The sequence below is a fragment of the Diceros bicornis genome, chromosome 4, assembly GCF_020826845.1.
Source record: "Diceros bicornis minor isolate mBicDic1 chromosome 4, mDicBic1.mat.cur, whole genome shotgun sequence".
Lineage (NCBI taxonomy): Eukaryota > Metazoa > Chordata > Mammalia > Perissodactyla > Rhinocerotidae > Diceros > Diceros bicornis.
Genome location: NC_080743.1, coordinates 72122489 through 72147157, shown reverse-complemented (window position 1 = coordinate 72147157; position 24669 = coordinate 72122489). Strand labels below are relative to the sequence as shown.

Below are 24669 nucleotides of genomic sequence, written 5' to 3'. Positions count from 1 at the left end.
TCTTTGTCATGTCAGGTCTCTCCAATTCAATAAGGACATATCTTATTCCCTACAAGCCACACTAAACTCAGAGGAAGCTAAAACGCTACCATATTTTCTCACTCTATAGCTCTGCTCAGCACTTTCCCAACTCCAATCCATGCTACAAACGGCCTATATTCAGGCTAATGCAAGCTGCCCAAAGCAGAGACAGCTTTTCTCTAAAGAGGCTGGATCTACCTTCCCCTAAGATAGGAAAGACAATCATTTTGGCTTAAAAGATCTACTGTTCTAGCATTTCTTGAGTTAAAGTAAAGATCCAGTTCATATCAACAAGCATTTAATTAAACAAAATAGATGACATCTCTAGTAAGAACTTGACAGCAAGATGTTAAGGTTACTCACCAGTTGATTTTATATTTTTAAAAATGCACCACTAAACAGGCCCCTAAGCCATCTAGCGTGTACACCTACACTGAGCTCTGCGGATGGCAATGAGCCAGGAATCCTATCCAGGGACCACAAAAGGAAGTACAAACGTGACGAGCAAAGGGACAACTACCCACATCTCCCAGCAACAGCCAAAGCAACCAGGTCTAAATGCTGATAACTAATATTAGAAGAGGTAACTGAGCAAAGAAGTAATGCACTCTTCAAGCATTTCTTCAACAAATACTTGAGTGCCTGCTGTGTGCAATTTTAAACAGGGTGACCACAAGAAGGTGAGCGAGTTAATCATACTGATCTCTGAAGGAAGTGCTGTCCTCGTAGAAAAGAACAGCCAATGCAAAGAACCATCTGTAAGACCTTGTGGATCTTTGTAAGGACTTTGGCTTTTATTGGGAATAAAATGGGAAGCTGTTGCAGGATTTTGAGCAGAGCAGGGAAATTATTATCCAACCTTCATTTTAACAGGATCACTCGGGCTGCTGTGATGAGAACAGAGCACATAAGAACAAGGGCAGATCAGAGAGATGAGTTAGGACACTACTCCAATGATCCAACTGAGTGATGCTGGTGGCTTGGACCAGGTGGAAGCAGTGCAGGTGAAAAGTGGTCAGGTCACGGACATATAGGAAAGGAGGCAGGGCCATCAAGATTTCTTAATGACTTGGGTACAAGTGAAAGAGAGTAGTCAAGAGTGACTCCAAGGTTTTAGGCCTGAGCAACTAGAAGGATGAAGCTGTCATCAACTGAGATAGGGAAGCTTACACGTTGAGCACGTTTGAGGGGAAGCTCAAGAGTTAAATATTGGACGTACTGAGATTCGTGTTATATATCCAAGTGAAGATGCCAAGGAGTTTGAGAAAAAGGTCCTTAATATTTAGTTAGTCAACAAACATTTATGAAAACCTACCTAGACTGTTTTTAGCCCACGTATGAGCCTCAGACAACAGTGAGGGAAAACATAGTCCCTGGGCCTAAGAGCTCAGTCTAGAGAAGAAGATAGACTAAACAAGCAAGGATCACACAGGGTGGCGGGGATTCTATGACTGAGGTCTGTTAAGATACTTTAGCAACATAGCATAAGGACACCCAGTCATGCCAGAGAGGACTGCCTAGGAGAGGCCATGACAGAATGCATACAAAAAGATGAGCAGGAGTTATCCAGGTAAGAAAAAGGAAGGTGGGTGGAGGGAGGGATGCTAGGAAAAAGGAGCAATGTCTGTGACAGAAGGCTACAGGATCCTAGGACCTATGAGAAATCCAGCTGGTATCCAGTTGAGGTGAATGTTGGCAAGTGGCAGGGGATGTCAGACTTTCAGGACCTCACCAAAAGATTACAAATGCCAACCACATTATGCAGGTTCAGATTTGAGAAGTACTTGGTATGTGTAATCAGTGGTGAGAAAACAATTATAGGATACTCAAAGCTAGTTACAAAATTGTGGAATGTTAAGGGCTGAAAGAACCCTCTTCTATAGATGAATATACTGATGCTTAGTAAGTAACTGGCAAAGCTAGGCAGGAACCCAAGTTTCCTAAATCAAAGAGGTGATGTGAAATACTAATGCTGACACGAAAAAGTGAATGCAAAGAAAAGAAAGAAAGCCCTGAAAGGGTGCTAATTACTAACAAGAACACATATGAAAGAATAAATGTCACTGGAAAGGTAAATATATAGTAAAAGTAGTAGATTAATCACTTATAAAGCTGGTAGAAAGGTTAAAACACAAAAGCAGTAAAAATAATTATGATTATAATAATTAGTTAAGGGATATACAAGGTAAAAAGAAGTAAAATATGACATCAAAAACAAAACATGGGGAGGAGAATAATAATGTTGAGCTTTACAATGGGATTAAACTTAAGTTGTTATCAACATAAAATAGACTGTTATAGATATAAGTTGTTACATGTAAGCCTCATGGTAACCACAAAGCAAAAACCTATAGTAAACACACAAAAGGGAAAGAGAAAGGAATATAAACACACCACTAAAGAAAGTAATCAAACCACAAGGAAAGAGGGCAAGAGAAGAAAGGAAGAGAGAGAAACTACAAAAAGAGCAAAAAAAACCCCACAAAACACAATTAACAAAATGACAATAAGTACATACCTATCAATAATTACATGTAAAGGGACTAAATTCTCCAATCCAAAGACAGAGTGGCTGAATCAATTAAAAAAAAAGACCCATCTATATGCTGCCTGCCTACAAGAAACTCACTTTAGATGTAAGGACACACACAGACTGAAAGTGAAAGGATGGAAAAAAATATTCCACGCAAATGGAAACCAAAAGAAAGCTAGAGTAACTATACTTATATTAGACAAAATAGACTTTAAAACAAAGACTGTAGTAAGAGACAAAGAAGGGTATTATATAATGATAAAGGAGTCAATCCAATAAGAAGATATAACATTTGTAATTATTTATGCATCCAACATAGGAGCACTTAAATATATAAAGCAAATATTAACAGACCTAAAGGAAGAAACAGCAATACAATAATAGTAGGGGACTTTAATACCCCACTTACATCAATGGGTAGATCATCTAGACAGAAAATCAATAAAGAAACATCAGCCTTAGATGACACATTAGACCAGATGGACTTAACAGATATTTACAGAGCATTCCATCCAAAAGCAACAAAATGCACATTCTTTTTTTTTTTTAAGAGTCTCAAACTTTTTTTTTTTTTTTTTTGAGGATCAGCCCTGAAATAACATCCATGCCAACCCTCCTCTTTTTGCTGAGGAAGACTGGCCCTGGGCTAACATCTGTGCCCATCTTCCTCCACTTTATATGGGATGCCGCCACAGCATGGCCTGACAAGCGGTGCATCAGTGCACGCCCGGGATCCAAACCTGGGCCGCCAGCAGTGGAGCATGCGCACTTAACCGCTACACCATGGGGCCGGCCCCAAAATGCACATTCTCATCAAGTGCACATGGAATATTTTTTAAGATAGATCATATGTTATGCCACAAAAAAAGTCTTAAATAAATTTAAGAGGACTGAAATCATATCAAGCATCTTTTCTGACCACAAGGGTATGAAGCTAGAAATTAATTACATGAAGAAAACTGGAAAATTCACAAATATGTGGAGATTAGACAACATGCTACTGAACAACCAATGGGTCAAAGAAGAAATTAAAAAATACCTTGAGACAATTGAAAATGGAAATGTAACATACCAAAATTTATGGGATGCAGCAAAAGCAGTTCTAAGACAGACGTTCATAACAATAAATGCCTACCTCAAGAAACAAGAAAAGTCTCACATAAACAGCCTAACTTTACATCTCAAGGAACTAGAAAAAGAACAAAGCCCAAATGCAGTAGAAGGCAAGAAATAACAAAGATTAGAGAAGAAATAAATGAAATAGAGACTAAAAAGACAATAGGAAAGATCAATGAAACCAGGAGTTGGTTCTTTGAAAAGATAAACAAAATTGACAAGCCTTTAGCTAGACTCACCAAGAAAAAAAGAGAGAGGACTCAAATAAATAAAATCAGAAATGAAAGACATGTTACAGCTGACACCACAGAAACACAAAGGATCATAAGAGACTACTATGAACAATTATACACTAACAAATTGGACAACCTAGAAGAAATGGATAAATTCCTAGAAACATACAGTCTACCAACACTGAATCTAGAAGAAATAGAAAGTCTGAACAGACCAATTACTAGTAAGGAGACTGAATCAACAATCAATAACCTCCCAACAAACAAAAGTACAGGGCCAAACATTTAAAGAATACCAGGGGGCCGGCCTCATGGCACAATTTTTAAGCTTGGCACGCTCTGCGCTTCGGCGGCCGGGGTTCACAGGTTCAGATCCCTGATGCAGACCTACACCACTCATCAGCCATGCTGTGGCAGGAACCCACACAGAAAATACAGGAAGACTGGCACACATGTTAGCAGGGTGAATATTCCTCGAGCAAAAAGAGGAAGATTGGCAACAGATGTTTGCTCAGGGTGAATCTTTCTCAACAACAAGAAAAAAAAGAATACCAATCCTTCTTAAAATTCCAAAAATAGAAGAGGAAGGAACACTTCCAAACTCATTTTACGAGGCCAGCATTACCCTGATACCAAAATGAAACAAGGACACCACAAGAAACGAAAATTATAGGCCAATATCCCTGATGAAAATCCTCAACAAAATATTAGCAAACTGAAACCAACAATAGATTTAAAAGGCTCATACACCACGATCAAGTGTGATTTATTCCAGGGATGCAAGGATGGTTCAATATCTTCAAAAAATCAGTCAATCTGATATGCCATATTAACAAAATGAAGGATAAAAATCATAGGATCATCTCAATAGATGCAGAGAAAGCATCTAACAAAATTCAACATCGCTTTATGATAAAAACTCTCAACAAAGTGGGTAGAGAGGGAACATACCTCAACATAATAAAGGCCACATATGACAAGCCTACATCTAACATGCTCCACAGTGAAAAGCTGAAAGCTTTTCCTCTGAGATCAGGAAGAAGACAAGGACGCCCACTCTCACCACTTTTGGACATAGTATTGGAAGTCCTAGCCAGAGCAATGAGGCAAGAAAAAAAATAAAAGGCATCCAAACTGGAAAGGAAGAAGTAAAACTGTCACTATTTGCAGATGACATGATATTATATACAGAAAACCCTAAAGACTCTATCAAAAAAACTGTTAGAACTATAAATTCAGTAAAGCCGCAGGATACAAAATCAATACACAAAAATCTGTTGTGGTTCTATGCACTAATAATGAACTATCATAAAGAGAAATTAAGAAAACTATCCCATTTACAATTGCACCAAAAAGAATAAAATACCTAGGAAGAAATTTAACTAAGGTGAAAGAACTGTATATTGAAAACCACAAGACACCGATGAAAGAAATTGAAGAACACACAAATAAATGGAAAGATATTCCATGCTCATGGATTAGAAGAATTAATATTGTTAAAATGTCACACTACCTAAAGCAATATACAGACTCAATGCAATTCCTATCAAAATTCCAATGGCGTTTTTCATAGAAAGAGAATAAACAATCCTAAAATTTGTATGGATAAAAGATTCCAGGGGCCGGCCAAGTGGCGTAGCAGTTAAGTTTGTGCTTTCTGCTTCAGCGGCCCGGGGTTTGCTGGTTTGGATCCTCGGCCCGGACCTACTCACTGCTCATCAAGCCATGCTAAGGCAGTATCCCACACAGAAGAGCTACAACTCTACAACTATGATATTCAACTATGTACTGGGGCTTTGGGGAGAAAAAAGAAAAAGAGAAAGATTGTCAACAGATGTTGGTGCAGGGTCAATCTTCCTCAAAAAAAAAAAAAAAGATTCCAAATAGCTAAAGAAAACTTGAGAAAGAACAAAGCTGGAGGCACCATGCTCCCAGATTTCAAACTATATTACAAAGCCATTGTAATTAAAACAGTATGGTACTGGCATAAAAGCAGACACATAGATCACTGGAAAAGAATAGAGAGCCCAGAAATAAACCCACGCATATATGTCAATGTACAACAAAGAAACCAAGAATATACAATGAGGAAAGGATAGTCTCTTCAAAAAATGGTGATGGGAAAATTAGACAGCCACACACAAAAGAATGAAACTGGACCACTATCTTACACCATTCACAAAAATTAACTCAAAATGGATTAAAGACTTGAACATTAAGATCTGAAATCATAAAACTCCTAAAAGAAAGCATAGGTGGTAAGTTCCTTGATATAGGTCTTGGTAATGATTTTTTTGAATCTGACACTAAAAGCAAAAGCAACAAAAGCAAAAATAAACAAGTGGGGTTATATTAAACTAAAAAGCTTCTGCACAGCAAAGGGGACCACCAAAATGAAAAGTCAATCTACAGAATGGGAGAAAATATTTGCAAATCATATATCTGATAAAGGGCTAATATCCAAAACCTATAAAGAACCATACAACTCAATAGCAAAAAAACAAACAATCCGATTAAAAAATGGGCAGAAGATCTGAATAGACATTTTCCCAAAGAAGATATACAGATGGTCAACAGGTCTATAAAAAGATGCTCTACATCAGGGAAATGCAAATCAAAATCACAATGAGATATCACCTCACACCTGTCAGAATGGCTATTATCAAAAAGACAAGAAATAACAAGTGTTGGCAAGGATGTGGAGGAAAGGGAACTCTTGTGCACTGTCAATAGGAATGTAAACTGGTGCAGCCACTATGGAAAACAGTATGAGGTTTCTCAAAAAGTTAAAAATAAAACTATCATATGATCTGGCAATTCCACTTCTGGGTATTTATCCAAAGAAAACAAAAACAGTAACTCAAAAAGATATATGCACCCCCATGTTCACTGCAGCACTATTTACAATAGCCAAGATATGGAAACAACCTAAGTGCCCATCAACGGATGAATAGATAAAGTATACACACACACACACACACACACACACACACACACATATACATATATACACCCATACACACACACACTGGAATATTATTCAGCCATTAAAAAAATGAATGAAATTTTGCCATTTGCAACAACGTGGATCGACCTGGAGGACACTATGATAAGTGAAATAAGTCAGATGCAGAAGGACAAATATCTTATAATCTCTCTTATACTTGGAATCTAAATATATATATTACAAGCTCTTAGATACAGAGAACAGATTAGTGGTTGCCAGACGCAGGGGGTGGGGTGGTGGGAGTAATTTGTGGGAGCACAGTAACATTGTGAAATGTTTTTCATTTTTTTAAGTTTAAAAGAAAGGAAAAAATATATATATATTTAATCCTAAATATCCAAAATATTATTTCAAGATATAATCCATATAAATAATTAACAAATGAAATTTAAAAATACAATTAAAAAAAGTGAATGACTTAATGACTGGGTAACAAACCCTTTTACAAGTCTGGAAGTTTCCAGTTTTCTGCTTTCAACAAAATAAAAGGTGGCAAATGGCAAGCTGGTTGATTCATAAAAATACATCGGGTTCTGACATATAATTTGAAAGGTAAAAACTGAGTGACCTTGATATAACAAAAGTCCTTCCATTCCCATCTACTTATGTCAACAGTGTTCTCAAGGTTTATATCTATACAAGTGAAGAATCTTATTCTAGCATTAGGTAGTCATGATCCACTAATACATGAAATGCTTGGTTCCATCTATCTCAACAAGTTGCTTTTCAACAAAATTCTACCTTTTATGTTTAATTACTTATCAAAATGTATATCTACTTGTCTTGACTAATTTATGCTAATAGCTAGCAATGCAATCCAAAAGAAATTAACACTGAAGAGACTTATGAGAACAGGAATTAAAATCATTGCAACGTACCTACAGATTTTTGTTGCAGAAGGATGCGAGAATGACTAAGAAAAAAATTTCAAGCATAAAAATAAAGGAAACTAAGTTAACATTTTGTGGGAGAAGTGGAATTGAAAAATAATTTCACAGAGAAAAAAGGAAAAATGAACATTTCTGACTCAAATAAGAGTTTATTCATGTATTTTTAAATGAATGACAACAGGTCATATTATTACAGTATTTAGAGCCCACCAGATACATTTAAAAGCATGAACCAATTACTTTAAAATATTAATATTTACAATATATCAGAAATTACATCCTTAGCAACTCTTTACTCACATGATGAAAAAACTGATATCAAAACTATGAGACAGGATAAGAATTCCCCAAAATTCTCTTAGCAGTTACGGATGCAAACATGTTTGAAGACCCTGGTCCAAAATCACAGATCAGTCACTCTCAGCACCCCATTCCACTACAAGCTCTCTCTATATAGCTGAGAAGGACTACCGACCTGCACAGGGCAGACAGCGCACCCTCCACTCTCAGGTGGAGGCAATCCTAGAGACGTCTGCGGATGTTGGACTTCCTAGAGGACAGAAAACAGAGGATGCTTGCTGATCTAGATAAAAGCATCTCAGGTTTTAAAACGGCTCTTCAGCCAAGAAAAAAAAAAATGACCAAAAAGTCAGACCAGAAAGCATTCTTCTGGAATGATTAAAGCAATGAAGAAGCATAACTCTACTTTACCTACACACACCAAATTCTTATGCTTCCACCATGTATGCGCCAGGCAAAATTCTTACAAAAGCCCTACAATAACATGCCACAAGTCACACAGAGGGCATGTGGCAGAACCTTCTGTCACTATTATTGCGAAAATTAATGCTCTACCAAAGTGAAGTGTGTTACCTCATAGGACAGGAAGAAAAAGCACTGCTGGGCATGTGTTCTGTAAGGTACTCAAGGTTACTATGTAGGGTATTCCAGGTTACTATGTAGGGTATTCAAGGTTACTGTGTAGCGTATTCAAGGTTACTATAGAAAGTATAGGAGGTTCAGAGACACTCTTACACTTTTCCTGTGGTTCCATACAGAGTAACCATGTGAAAATAACTGCTTTTTAAAAGAAACCTATTCTGGGCCAGCCGCGTGGCTTAGCGGTTAAGTGCTTGAGCTCCACTACTGGCGACCCGAGTTCGGATCCTAGGTGCGCACCGACGCACCGCTTCTCCAGCCATGCTGAGGTCACGTCTCACATACAGCAACTACAAGGATGTGCAACTATGACGTACAACTATCTACTGGGGCTTTGGGGAAAAAAAATTAAAAAAAAAAAAAAAAGGAAACCTATTCTATAGAAAGATCACTTCTAGGGGCAGGCCCCATGGCATAGCAGTTAAGTGCACACGCTCTGCTGCTGGAGGCCTGGATTGGGATCCCAGGTGCACACCGACACACGGCTTGTCAGGCCATGCTGTGGCGGCGTCCCACATAAAGTGCAGGAAGATGGGCATGGATGTTAGCTCAGGGCCAGTCTTCCTCAGCAGAAAGACGAGGATTGGCAGATGTTAGCTCAGGGCTGATCTTCCTCACAAAAAAAAAAAGAAAGAAAGAAAAAAAGAAAGATCACTTCTAATAGGTGGCAAAACAAACTGATTTTTTTAGAATTATCACCCTCTCCCACCATCATTCAAAATTCTCAAAGCATATGCAATTGGTTTTATAACCAATGCCCCCATATCTAACCAAATTGCTACTTACGAGAGCCCTGAAAGCCCAATGCTTTATATGATTCTTTATATTTTTCAGGTTAATGTGTTAAATAGTCTATTGACGGTACTTTTATGACTGTAAATACTTTGGCTCTCTCTGCGTGAATTCTCATGGTAGACTAACTCTTGCGTGCGTGTGAACTGAATGCAGATTAGGATTTTTTTTTTGTCAACACCTCACAACTGTTACATCTTTTATTTTGTCTTTTAGAAAATCGTCTTTTCTCTTTTATTTTCATGTAAATTTTGCAGTTACTTGTTCATTTGGAAATATTTCACTTTCAAAAATAAAGTTTTGACTTGCTGTTTTATGTAGGATTGAAAGAAAACTAATATTTATTAAAATCAAATGATCAAATTATCTGTTAAAAAGATATTTGAAAATGTTTCCACTGTTAAGCAACTTTGTTGCTAAAAACCGTGTGCACCTATAAAACTCATAAACAGAAACAAACTTGCAAAATACTCCAAATGAGGATTTTCACTGGGTTTTTATTTTTATTTTATTTTTTATTTTTTTGTGAGGAAGAGTGGCTCTAAGCTAACATCCGTTGCCAATGTTCCTCTTTCTGCTGAGGAAGATCAGCCCTGAGCTAACCTCTGTGCCTATCCTCCTCCACTTTGTATATGGGATGCGGCCACAGCAGGGCTTGACGACAGGGAACATAGGTCCACGCAGGTGAGGGGGGGTGGGGGGGGATGTTGTTCAGAACCTGCGAACCCCGGCCGCCCCGCCGAAGCAGAATGCAGGAACTTAACCACTACACTACCAGGCCAGCCCTCAGTGAGTTTTGAATCTATTAGTTAAAAAAGTTTAAATGGAGCACCTCGGTTTGCAAAAACAACTGATAGACAACAGGGAAGACGAAAATTTTCTAGCTGGTTTTTAACAAAATCCACTGCATAATTGGGGGATGGGGGATGGTTATTTGGTAAACACTGCAAAGGATGAGTTTCTTGTACTTGGATCTTTTTAGTGCATAACTTTTCCAAACATGACAGTCATTAAATTAAGATTCAAAAGACTAAACTTAGAATCAAAAATTCAGCCTGGTATTATCACCAAGACTAATATTACCAAGATTATCCAAGATCCATGAATCACCACATATGAAACAAGATTTTTAAAAATAAAACATTCTTCAGTCACAAATAAAAAATATTTTAGTAAAAGCCAAAAAGTTTTATACCATTTTTAAAAACCACAATTTTTAAGTGTTTATTTCATTTTTCTCATCCTTTCATAATTCCTTTTTGTTTTATAATTATATATGGATTATACTTATATAAGTCATATATATACATGATACATTATGATAAAGAGATGACCAAATGCTTTAATGATAAGTTGACTTAGTGATAAAAATGGTTTAACAGACAAGAAAGCGTACACACACACACACACACACACAGAGTATACCTTCCAACCATTTTTATTGATTTAAAAAATTGAGACACACGTCAAAAAGACCTCAGAGAGTCTGAGCAGTTCCAACAGCACCAAATCAGAGCCAACTAGTAAAAAAGGTCAAGTCTTCAGCAGCGAAATTCCCAAATACAATCTGTCTCCATCACAGAACCTCATACAAGCCAGACTCAACAAAGCAATGATGACATCAGGCAGAAGACCTAAGCAAAGGCTACACAGTGAGCTGGAGTTAGGTGACCACAGACAGAGTGCACATCAGAAACCACACTCCAAGACACTCAAACAAGGAATAAAGGAGGAAGCAGCAAACCACAGGCACAGCTGAGGAAAGGCAGCTGCAAGAGAGGAACTACCAGAGGCTGCAAGACCTGCTGTTTCTTCTTTATTCTACCAGCCACGGCACTAGCCACTGGCACAATGAATAAGAGAATTTCAGGCAGGGCAAACAGCAAATGCGAAGATCCTTGGGCGGGGAGACAGCATGGTGTGCCAAGCAGTGGGTGTGGCTAGAATAGAGAGAGCAAGGCAGTCAGTAGGGCCAGATCAGGCTGGGCCTTGATGGCCATGGCAGCAGTTTGGGGTGGTAGAAAGCATACAATGCAGCTCTGAGAAAAACAGCAGAAGGACCAAACCAGTCCCGTGGCTCTGAGAGCACCTGACAGAAGGAGGGTATGGAATGAGCGGTCTGGCCAGATGGCCATGGCTGCTGAGGTTCCAGGAACAGGGCAGTGGGAGCCAAGGAGATGCAGGTCCAGAGCACATTCCAGAGCACTCCCAAAGTAGATGCTGACTCATGGTCAAGCTGAGCTGAAGTGACAGCCCACATCTCTGAGGGGATTGCAATTTCCTCTCTTAGTCTGTATTACTCATACAGTCAGACAAACCTCCCTAAAAATACCAATAAGGTCGCTGCTTGTGGAGAAAGTTCAAAACAGGTATAGATTTAGAAAAGGGAAAATCCAAGTTCTATCACTTACTAGCAATGTGAACTCAGGCAAGTCAAAAGTTCTCCTAACCTCATCTTCCACTGTCATCCACCAATGGAAGACATGTGCCTGACTTCAAAGGGAAGAGATAATCAAATGCTTTCATGATACACTGACTTGATGATAAAAGTAGTTTAAGCAGCTTAGAACTATAAAATACCGAAGAGACTTTCTCTTTTATTTCCTTATATCCTGACTTCCCCTCAACTCCAAGCACTTAATACAGTGTTGTGCACAATGACATTCATTCAACAAATATCTATTTAGTACATACTAAATAAATGTTAGGCTGTGAACAAGCAATACCAATGTATTATGGTTCAAGGGGCTTTTTAATTTTTGGTCATTGCAACATGAGTAACACAGTTCAACATGGTGTCAACTGTGGCTTCAAATCGTAATTCAAATGGTCTTATAATTAAAAAATGAAAGGATAATTATAAATTATGGTCTGCCTAACTCAGTACAATAAACACCAAACACTAACACTATATCAAACTCGGTAATGGGCATTAAGGCACAAATAAATGAGATGCTCATATAGAACTTTTATTATAGTGGGGAAGCAGTCCACAATTAACCACAGTACAAGGCAAAAGGTGGTAAACTATGGAAGCATTAGAGACAAAAAATAACTCTGATTAAAGAAATGGAGGGCCGGCCCCGTGGCTTAGCGGTTAAGTGCGCACGCTCCGCTCCTGGCAGCCCGGGTTCAGATCCCAGGCGCGCACCGACGCACCGCTTCTCCGGCCATGCTGAGGCCGCGTCCCACATACAGCAGCTAGAAGGACGTGCAGCTATGACATACAACTATCTCCTGGGGCTTTGGGGGAAAAAAATAAATAAATAAATTATAAAAAAAAAAAACGAAATGGATAACAACGCTCCCTGGAGGAAGTATTAACAGAACTGAAGCCTTAAAAGGATTAGATAGAGGCCATTCCAAAGAGAAGACCATGAACAAAAAGTTTCAGTGAAAGCAGGTCCATAGATGTGTCTGTGTGCATCTGGGTGTGGGGGAGGGGGATAAATAAGAGTGGGAAAATAAACAGTCTGGGAACACATTTGGGGGGGATCGTGCTGTGCTGAAATATCTGACCTGTAGTCTGGGCAATGGAGAGTCACCCAAGGTTTCCAAAAAGGAGAGAGACACAATCAGAGCTCTAGCTAAGGAAGACCACTCTGAGAAGCTATTTTAAATGGGCCAAAGAAGTCACAAGGGCAATAACATGAAGAGAGGGAATGGCATCTAAAGTTATGGATATATACACAAGCAAAGAAGCTTAAACTGTTCCCGTCCAGGGTTAACTTCTTACTCTCTCTAGACCTTAGGAGGAAATACAAGAATCTGGTTTTTAACATAGATCAGAATAACTTTCTCAACCCACCACAAAGTTGTAAGATGAGTTTTTAACAATGATTTGCCATGTCAGCCTAGCAAAGCTTACTGTAAAGTTCTAATTCATCTTCTTTTATAAAACAAACTAAAAAGTGTGGTATATGGAGCCACAATCACTCTTTTTGCCTTCTACAACCAAAATAATTTAGTCTGAGATAAAATACTTGTACTCAGGGCAGCCACAACATTAAGACTAATTAGAACCCTCAAGGGAAGCTGAACAAGGAGTTGTTTTTTCTTATAAAGGAGGGATGGGAGAGGGGAGAGAACTATCAAGATCTACACTGCGAGGCCACCGGTACAAAGCAATCGGCATTTCCGCTTCCTTTCAGGTCAAGTACCTCTGAAACATTCCTGTAGCCATTCCCAAGTAGCCCGTTTCCAAGCTGAAGGGGTAACTGTGTTCTTCCCGAATGCCTTACTCAATTCTTCTTAAACAAGGCAACAACAAGGACTGAGCAGCACTGATCTAGCACTGGCTCCGCCACCAAATACGTGATCTGAATACATTATTTTTCTCATCTGTAAGTGACAAGACTAAGAGTTGGACTCCAGAGGCTCTGAGGTTCCTTCTAACTCTAAAATTGTCATTTTTGATGATGCTCTTAGGCCCTTTGCCTTCTCCCAAATTCCTTTAACAGGCACATAACAAATACCCAAGAGCTAGAGTATCAACCTTGCTTCTAGACCTTCCTACACCACAAGGTTCAGGCCTTAGACTTCCCAAGGAGGTCCAGTTTGTTGATGCTGACCATCCTTTAAAAAAAAAATAATCCCTATTCCTTGGAGGAATAACAGAATCAAGATATAATTGCAGCAAACCAACTGCAATATGGAATTTTACAAGTCCAATGCTCCTTTGGACTTTAATAAAAAAAATATAATCTTAAACAGTGACAAAGTACTTATCAATGCCCAGAATGTACAACATGCTTTGAAAACTACATGCAAACAGACTGTTTCTTGGAGTTTTTATAATCTTCCTCCCTAATGAAAATGGAGACAGAGAGTTAGTTACTCCCATAATGGCTCACCACCAGCTCCCACCTGACACCTTAGGGAAGTAACTCTTGCAACTTGGACTGATTATCAACTGAGAACAGGTGATGACCGAGGAACATACAAGAATAAGAAGAACGGTTATTTCACCTTTTAGGATCTCAGTTTCCACCTCTGTAGTGACTAAATTTTTTATTAGATTACCAAGGTCATTTTGTTTCTAAATGCTACACTCATCTGCCAGTTTAAGTCTCCTTCCCCCAGGAGGACTGGCCCTCAGGTTAACATTTGGACCAACTGTATGCCAGACCTCGTGCTGGGAGCGCTGGGAATACAGCCAGGAACAACAGGAAACGGTCCCACGCAACAGGAATTGCTATAGAAAGAGGGGGGGTAAGAATAATTCTAAAAGAACAGGTAAAGCTTCCTGAACGAGCCGGCATCCTGGTTTTGCTTCCAATTACTAGTAATAGTACTAGTAAAGAACATGTAAAAATTTTAAAAATAAAAAATGCATTCAACTAGGAGCGAATGCCAACCTACACTTCTGGGACCTAGAGTAGGCAGATTCCCAGCCCTAGGAGCCAGGGAGGAGATTAACTTAATAAAGAAGTTCCACAGCACCAGCGGCCGTGCCTGGGCGCCAGGCGCCCAAGTAGTCCAGACCTGGAGCGAAAAATGTAAAACCAAAATGGAGGAGGGGCCACGGAAAAGTCGACTCCGGAGCGAAAACCTCGTGGCTGGTTTCTCATGGCGCCAACCAGCCTTCCTGCTCTACTCTCCCCAACCCTCGGAGGCATCATCCCGCCTCGCCAAACCCAGCGCGCAGCACCCATCTCTCGCAGACTCCCCTTGAGGTGCCCGTGCTCTGAATGAAGTTGGAGGTTGTCAAACGGTAGGGGAAACAAGTAGCCACATCTTAAAGGCAGTTAGGGGAGCAAAGAAAGAAACATCTGGGAGGACTCCACCCTTCTCCACCTGCAGAAAAAGCCTGGGGTAAAGGGTAAAGCTAGGAAAGCATTTCCTTAGTCTCTCCTTGCCTTGCTGATAAAACAAAGCAGGCTCCGAGGGCAGTCATTCACCCAGAGGGTGACCCCTTTCCGTGGACCCAAACCGCGTGCGCCCCAGACATCTCAGAGCATGGAGCCAGTACAACTTTCTCATTGAAGCCGACCACGTTTCCTCTTATAAGCATAAAAAAAGAGAAGCTCCGACTATTATTATTTCATTGATGTCACCGCACCTACTTGGCTCTCAGGATTTTACCCGGAAACCCCTGCAATCCCCAGCCCCCACGTCCAGCCCAAGTGGGGCTCCCCTTCTCCGGGACGCCGCCTCGCGCGTTCTCGCAGCCCTCCGGGCTTCCCGGCTCGCTCCGCCCTTGGCGCCGGAGCCGCGCTGCTGGGCGAGCTCATCAGTGCAAGGCTGGGGGAAGGGGGTGCATCGGGGGCTCGTTGGGGACCCTGCTTAAAGCCCTCTCCCCCAATATCGGACTAGCAAAACAATAAGCATCCGCTTTCTCTACCACTCCCCCATAGGACCCCTGCCGCGAGTTACCGCCGCGGGGGAAAAAAAGCGAGAGGGTGCGCGCCAGCCCTATGATCTGTGGCCGGCGTAACCTCAAGGGCCCGAGTCACCGCCCGCCCGTCCATGCCCCGCCGCGGAGCCCCGAGTCCGCGCCGGGAAGACTCGGCGCTGGAGCGCGGCCAGGAGCCGAGGCGCGCGGGCCACGCGGTGGCTGCAGCAGCTGACACGGCCCGCGGGCCACACGCGCCGCCGCCGGGCCCGGGGTGGGGAGGGGAGCGCGGCCCGCGGCCCCGCCGTACCTTGCCGCTGGCCGTGCCCCCGCTGACGCCGATCAGGAAGGGCTCGCCGCCGTTGGGCTGCTGGTGGTTCTGCAGGGTCTGCTCGCTGTCCCCGGCCATGGCTCGCGCCGCCCCTCCTCCCGCTGCCTGTGCGAGCGGACGCACGCTTCCCGCCCGCGCCCGCGCCGGGCTCCCTCCGCTTCCCGCAGCCGCCGCTGGGCGCTGCCCGGATCGAGGCCCTGCGAGCCGCTCGGAGCCCCGCGGTGCTGGGTTTCCCGGAGGAGACGAGAGCCTTCCTCTGCCCGCAGCGCCTGTCCCGGTTTACATCCCAGGCAGAGGTCAGCGTGATGCTGCTGCTCCAATCCGGGCGGACACCGCGCTGCTATTCGCCGAGGCGAGGCGGCGAGGCGTCTGGCCCCAGCCTCCGCCCCTCCCGGGCCCCGCCGCCGCCCGAGGTCTCTGGGAAAGGTGTGAGCCCGACCCTCCTCCCTACCCACCCGGTTAACCCTTTTCCCGACGACCTTCTGCGGACTAAGGGAAAAGAAACGAGCGTTCTGCGTTTTAATTTGGTATGATACCACCTATTTCAAAAGGGATAAAAAGCTAGAAGGGCAGATCAAATAGTAGAGGGAATGCACCAGGTTTGAGAAGCAAAATTAGAACAAGCTTGTAAGATGAAGATGAAACAAAGAGTTAATATCTTTTACCCATTATCCAAGCTAAAAACTTGTGTTTTCCGAAAATGAGATTTTTTTTTTCCCCTTCTATTTGCCAAAATAATATGTCAGCCGCTGGCTATAAATATTTCCTCTCGTGGAAACCCCCCAATACCATGCTCCTAAATAGGCGACTCCCTAGAGTCCTTCTGGGTAATTTGAGGGGCTTATCTGAAGGGCACCCTCCCTCTTAACATCAACGCCCTTTCAAACCACAGTTTGAAATCCCAAATACTGAGATTCCTGCGGAGTTAGGGTTTTTAGAAGCATTAAAATATGTAATGCCACGTTGACCCATTAATACCTGTAATTGAACTGGTTTTTCGGAGATGGGCAATTAGTCTTGGTTAGAAAGGCGGTATTTGCTGGTGACTCAGAGCAGCCTCTGAGTCTGGATTTCTGGAGCCAGACTTCTGCATTCACATGCAGTTCCATGAGCAAGTTACTTAATCTCCCTGTGCCTCAGTGTTTTCATCTGTTAAATGGGAATAATAATGGCAATCATATCCTAGAATTCTTGTGAGTATTAAATGAATTATTATATTTAAAGTTCTTAGAATAGTGCCAGGCACAGTCTAGACTGTACATAAGTGTTCAAAGAGAAAAGGCCCCTAAAGGGCTGAAACTGGAAAGGGAACTTTTTTGGGGGTACAGGGGAGAGAGGTAGGATGTGACTAGTAACTTCCAGCCTCTGCCCTGTGAACCTGCAACTGGTATCAATGAGCTGATGGGGGTCCTACAGTCTAAAAGAGAACTTAAGTTGGTAGCATTCTCTTTTAAAACTCAGTAAATTACCTTAAATTCAGAATTATTTTGAAAAAAATTACTAAAGAAAATTAAGAGTATAAGAAAACAAATGTTCTTTTCACTTTTGAAATAGTTCAGGTCACCATCCAAAACCGAGCTGCACAGAAGCTCAGATGGGAAACTAAGATGGGGAGAGTGGCTCCCCGGTACCCAGAGGCATTTAGGAGAGGTTAGCTGGAAGGAGAGTGCCTTACCAAATGGCTGTGGGGTAGGTGGGTTTTAGCTGATTCATGAGTCTGCCTCTTCTCACCAAAGTCTTTTCTCCACTAAAGAGATCTAAGGGTCTTCAAGGACTTTTGCAGAGCCTTTTATAGCCCAAGATAAGGCCAAATGGAATTTGGAACTTGATGGACCCATAGCTAAGGGTAGCTGAGAGGAAGAAGAAGAGGATAAAAAAATACCACATCCTCCATGAGCTTTTCCCAAATCCCCACCTTCCTTATCATTCCTATAACTTTTTTCCATTATGTTTTATTGTAAAAATTTTCAAACGGCAAGTTGAAAGATTTTACAGTAAACACTGATATACCCACCACCTAGATTCTGCCATTAACATTGTACTAGGCTTGCTTTATCACACTAGTCATCTACCCATCCCTCTGTCCATCACATGTTTATTATAGTATTTGTTTCCCTTTGCTTTGTTAGTTCTAAGTGGATTACTCTGAACTTGTTTATACATTTCTTGCTTTTTTTTTTTTTGATTACTATAGATCCCCAGTACCTAGAACAGTTTCCGGCACGTAGTAGGGCCTTAAATAAATATTTGTTGAATAAATGACAAGACACCATGTCTCATTTCTACATTCCCAAGGCCCGCTGAGCAGAATGACTGGCAAGTAGGAAGCATTCAATACATCTTTGTGGAATGAATGAAGGAACAAATGAACGAATGTGGAAGAGGTAAGAAAGTACCAACAAGTAAACTTCACTTCCACCATTTTCGAATGAAAGGTGGTGTTCACTAAATTGTATTTATGTGATTACTACTCTTATTTCTGAATGTTTTCTTTTACTGGCATTCTAGGTAACTGTTGGTATCTAGTCCTAGTGTGTGCATCTCTTAACCAGTTAAACTAACTCATTAACTGAGATCACTCATTACACTTTTCTGCACCCTGTTTAATAATAATAATATTTGACCTCTGTGCGTGAGTTAATATACATAAAAGTGCTCTGACAGAAACAAAAGCTGTCTATATAAAGCTAAGGCCTAATTAGCAGAGGATGTCCAGCTGCACTCCGCACTCCCTGTTTTCACTTTGCTGCTTTCCTCTCTCATTTCTGTCCCTAGTGCTTACTTACCTACATATTAGGAAGTTACCCCCATCCATTTAAATTATTAAGATTATTCACAGCACTGGTGACCTCAACAAGGACATTTGCATCTCTGCTCTCTATAAAGCAAGGCAGGCTATCTGTGCTGTTCCCTGTGCTGTGTCATCCTCTCTTGGGAGCCTGGTCACCAAATCCCATATCTAGGGATGTTCAAATCACGTTTGAGCCTACCCGAGCAATTACACTGCAGATTCTGAATTAAGTGATTTCCAGCTGTCCTCCTTCCCCTCCCACTAAGAAAAAAAATCAAACGTTTTCAATAAAATCCAGAGTTAGAACAGATTCAAGGAAATACATTTTGTTGGTATCTGTGATCTTTCTTTTAAATATATATATATACACAGATTTCAGTCTGATGAAGTTCTGGCCTAGTTAACGTTTGGGGATGAAGTCAGCATGAGTATGCAACTGCAGCTAGCCAAAGGAACAGTTAGAGATATTGCCGTTGATAGTCCTCTGTCTGCCTGCCTTCTCTCCTTAAGTAGCTATAGTTCCAAATTTTGCCTCCAACTGAAAAGTTCTACCTCTAGGTGCTTCATGCACTGTGGTTAATTCTCTGATTGTTTATCACATTTCCCAACCAGAAAAAAATATTATCACACTTTAGCTTTTCCCTGAAGCATTTTAGTTCTCTGTAGTGCCTTTCTAACTACTTTCCGCCTTTTATCAATCAGCAGTTGCTTTGACAGATCATAAATATTGTTCTGAAAAGATGACCAGATGATATTAAAGCTACTTCATCATCTAGCTCTGTGATCTTAATCAATCACGTTCTCAGATACTATTAGGCAACATGATATAGCACAGTCTCAGAACAGCAGTGTCGGCAGCATCTGGGAATGCAGATGCTTGGGCCCCACCCCAGAACTAGTGAATCTGAAACTGTGAATGGAGCCCAGCAATTTGTGTTTGATAAACCCTCCGGGTGACTCTAGTGCCCAACGAAGTTTGAAAATTACTGATCTCATGGAAAGAAGACAATGAGCTCTAGTCAAAAAGCAAGGTTTACATCCTTGCTTTGTTACTTTGTAACCTTTGGCAAGTTACTTAATTTCTATAAACCCCAGTTTGTTCAACTGTTAAAAGATACCTGACTTGTAGGATGGTTGTGAAAATCATGAATATATATTGGCACATAGTAGTTGTTAAATAAATATTTCCCTTCCCTTTCTATTTCTATCACAGATCTCTGATTTATCACAGAAGTTCCACCATTTAGGGATGAGGAGTTCCAAAGGTAAGAATTCTTAATCCCCAAGGACACTTTAAAGTAAAAATTAAAAGGTAATGTCCAGAATAGGCAAATCTATAGACACAGAAATTTCTAGGTTAGATGGGAATGAGGGGTGGCTGCTAATGGGTCCAGGATTTCTTTTTAGGATAGGGGAAATGTTCTAAAATTGGTTGTCAAGATGGTTCCACAACTTTGAATATTGTAAGAACCATTGAATTGTACAATTTAAATTGGTGAATTGTATGGTATGTGAATTATATCGCAATAAAGCTGTTTAAAAATAGGTCTCAACCAACAGGCTAGGAGGGGAAAGAGATTTTTAGGAATTGGGAACAGAAATGGGCAAAGGCACAGATAAAAACTGAGAATTAAAAAGACAATGTCACAAGACTTCATAGCCTATAAAACATTACACAAATGCAAGTTTTTAATTTTGTTAAATTCAGTCTATTGATTTTTGCACAAACACCCTTCCCCTGAAAAGGTAATAGTCATACAAGGGCCTTTAAATTTTGGTTGGCCCAATGTCAGAAATCCCATATGCCCCAAGAAGCCTTCCCAGACTTTGAAAAAATTAACATACTTTTAACAGATTTTAGTTCTATAGAGATTTTCTGATTTTCTCTCCCCTCCCCATACCGGGATTTATTTTCTAATGTGGTTCTATGAAAATAAGGCAGAGATAAAGTTAAGAGTTCAGTTGTCTTGCCCAGCCAGCTACCAGCATCCAATAAGGGCAAGCTCCCAGCATCCTTATTGTGTTCACTTTCCATGTTGTAAGCCATTAGATTCATCTGTTCGTAGGTCTTTTCCCAGACCTGTATCTGACCCTTCATTTCTTTTCCTGTCTCCAGACTAAACCCGTACTATCCTATTTTTCTGTAATGACTTCCTTCACCTTCCCCAATTAGCTCCAAGGTCACCTTCTTTGTAAATAATCTACTTCTACCCTCACCCACCTCCTGGGGCTGATGCTGTGTCCATCACATCATAATGGATGCATTATAGTTGGTGATGTACAGTGCTGGGACTACACTAAGACACAGGAGACCCCAAGGGTGCAGAACAGAAGGAGGCTCTGACTCTCGGATGGAGCAAGTACAAGTGTAGGGTGGGGCTTAAAAAGCAGCACCTCCTTACACATTCGCCCTAAATGCCTTCCTTGCCTCGCCCCAGTCCCAGCCCTAGTAATTGTCAACAAGAGGTACAGCTGATGGCATCAACCTCAGGGGAGTAGTCACATTTAGTCTGGTGGCTTGTATTTAGACTGGTGGCCAAGGATGGCGGGTTTGACTGTCTTTGAGATGATGGGTTGAGGTGCCAATTGGTGTTGGAGGCCAAATGAGATTAGCAGACTTAGCAGGTCAGTTTTTGCTCAGGGTTCAAATGGTATGTTGTTGAAAAGTTATTTTGGTACCTTTTTTTGTTTTGTTTTGTTTTTTGGGAGGAAGACCAGCCCTGAGCTAACATCTGATGCCAATCCTCCTCTTTTTTTGCTGAGGAAGACTGGCCCTGGGCTAACATCCGTGCCCATCTTCCTCTACTTTATTTGGGACACCGCCACAGCATGGCTTAACAAGCAGTGCGTCGGTGCGCGCCCGGGATCCGAACCGGCGAACCCCGGGCTGCCGCAGCAGAGCACGCGCACTTAACTGCTTGCACCACCGGGCCGGCCCCTATTTTGGTATCTTGAAGTGAACTCTCCCCAGGTCATTAGGAGAGAAAATTAGTTCAATTCTGCTTCGTAATAAAATCACAGCTCTTCCTGATGGCAAGGAGACCTAAAGTTTCAAGTGATAGAACCTAGTGTTTCAGAAATATTTTTAGTCAGAGACTAAAAAAACTAACAAAAGCAATAAATTCCCCAGGAAAACATGTGCACACTCACACACACAAGTAGAACTTTGAATATAATTTTCTGAGGTGCAGCGTAGCTCCAGTTATCAGCCTGGTAACCAGGAGAGGAGGTCAGGGTGAGGGCAGCCTCAAAGGAGAGCACTTATCGCCAGCAGAGTGGAAGTGTTAGCTCTTATTAGGGAATGGGCCATCTCTGCAAACACAGAGGGTCCAGGGGCATAGTGGATGCAGAGGCAATATCCTCAAAGGCATCCATCTAGATGTCCCCACCCATATTTCAGGACCCTAGGTTTTTATCACCAAGGCCCTAACATTCTGCTAACATTCCTGCCTTGGCTGACCAATGCAAACAACTATGGAGTTCTAAGACTTGAACAATCAGGTCTTCAGCATGCTGCTCAAATGTGCCTGCCTTTCAACTGCAAGACATCAGGGCCTCTTGGTAAGCTACCACAGAAGATCTCTGACTCGCACACTTGACCCTTAACTGCCTGCTAACAGTAGTGTATCGCCACAACTTAGCAGCAACCAGCCAACTCCACTGTCTTTGTAGGTATTGGTCCCCCATGTTTTTGAAAGGGTTGAAACATTGCACCTGCCACAGCTTTCTCTTCCATTGGGACATTTTCTCAGGTCACCACTAGTGAAATCTTCAGTGACTGAGCTGCCACATTGTGCCATGTCCCACTCCCAACCAAGACAGCATCCTTTTCATCTGATGTGCAGTAGGTAAGTCAGTCCAAAATCCCCATCTGACCACCTATTTTCTTGGACCACTGTTGGTATCATTTGTGCTAATCTGGGTCCTCTAAGAAGCAGATGCCAAGATGGGATTAAACATACAAAGATTTTATTAGGAGAAATGGCTGTGAGAGGAAATAGGGAGGGAGCTGGATAAACCTAGGAGAGAAAGACTGCAATATAGGCCTGACCCTGAGTGAAGGAGAGAGACAAGGAAGGTTGGGCAAAAGCATCTTAGACTACTGTGCAGACTAAGAAAGGTTCAGCCAAGCCATTGGGAGTCCTCAAGTCAAAGTCGTTAACAATCAGAAGACCCTCATGTCTCCTAGAAATGAATCTACCTTAGTATTCCAATGACATACAGTCACTGGCTGGGAGTAGCCTATGGGAAGCATGGCTAGGGAGCAAATGCAGCAATTTATTTCACAGCACATTAGCTAGCTGGGGCTCGTGGCCAGTTATATTCCTTGTAGGGGGAGGTCTTTGAGGCACTTTTCCTGGCCACCTCATACCAAGAAGGAAGTGTTGAAATCTCCAACTAAAATTGTTGAATTATCTATTTTTCCTTTCAGTTTTGTCACTTTTTTGCATCATGTATTTTGAAGCTCTTTTGTTAGGTGTATATACATTTATGATTGGGTTATTTTTTTGATATATTGATCCTTTTTCATTATGAAATGCCCCTATTTATCTCTAGGAATATTCTATGTCCTAAAGCCTGTTTTGTCTAATATTAATATAGCCACTCCAGCTCTCTTATGATTGCTGTTTGCATGGTATATCGTTTTCTATCTTTTTTTTTTTTTTTTGTAAGGAAGATCAGCCCTGAGCTAACATCTGATACCACTCCTCCTTTTTGCTGAGGAAGATTGACCCTGGGCTAACATCTGTGCCCATCTTCCTCTACTTTATGGGACGCCACCACAGCATGGCTTGACAAGTGGTGCGTCGGTGTGCGCCGGGGATCTGAACCTTCGAACCCCAGGCCACCGAAGCGGAGCACGCGCACTTAACTGCTGCGCCACCGGGCTGGCCCCTCATTTTCTGTCGTTTAATTTTAACCTGTTCATGTCTATGAATCTCAAGTATGTCTCTGGTTGGCAGTATATACATGGATCTTGCTTTTTTATGCAGCCTGACAATCTATAGTAGATCTGGCAGTACAGTAAGTCTGCTAGTAACATAGTCTCTCAGTGTTTGGTAATGTTTTTATTTCAATTTCCTTTTTAAAGAATGGTTTTGCTGGATATATAATTCTTGGTTGAGAGGTTGATGTTTTTTCCAGCCCTTTGAATATGTCATTCCACTGTCTTTCTAGCCTCCATTGTTTCTAATGAGAAGATAGCTATTAATTGTATTTTAGTCCCCTACGTATGATGAGTCGTTTTCTCTCGTTGCTTTCAAGATTTTCTCTTTGTTTTTGGCTTTCAGAAATTCGAGTAGATACGTTTAGGTGTGGTTCTCTTTTAGTTTATCCTATTCGAGTTTCATTGAGCTTTTGGATCTGTAAGTCAAGGTTTTTCATTAAATTTGGGTAGTTTTCAGCCACTATTTCTTGAAATATTTTTCCTACTCTTTTCTCACTCCAATCCCTCCTGGGACTCCCATTACACTTAAGTTGGAATGCTTGACTCCAAGGTTTTTTTTATTTTTCTTCAATCTTTTTTTCTCTGTTCTTTGGATTGGATAATTTCTATTAATCTATCTTAAAATTCACTGATTATTTCTTCTGTCATCTCAGATCTGCTATTGAGCTCATCTAATGAATTATTCATTTGAATTATTGTATTTTTCAATTCTAGAATTTCCGTTTGCTTCTTTT

At 41.3% G+C, this 24669-nt stretch overlaps 1 protein-coding gene across 1 annotated transcript in view; it reads right to left on the bottom strand.

Moving 5' to 3' along the window:
• UCK2 (uridine-cytidine kinase 2) overlaps positions 1 to 16539 on the bottom strand; it is a 76287-nt gene extending 59748 nt beyond the window's left edge. The window contains exon 1 of the mRNA XM_058539724.1: positions 16176 to 16539. Coding sequence (XP_058395707.1) covers positions 16176 to 16274 — 99 coding nt within the window. The 5' untranslated portion in view covers positions 16275 to 16539. The remainder of the gene's footprint in view (positions 1 to 16175) is intronic.
• Between the last annotated feature and the right edge of the window lie 8130 nt (positions 16540 to 24669).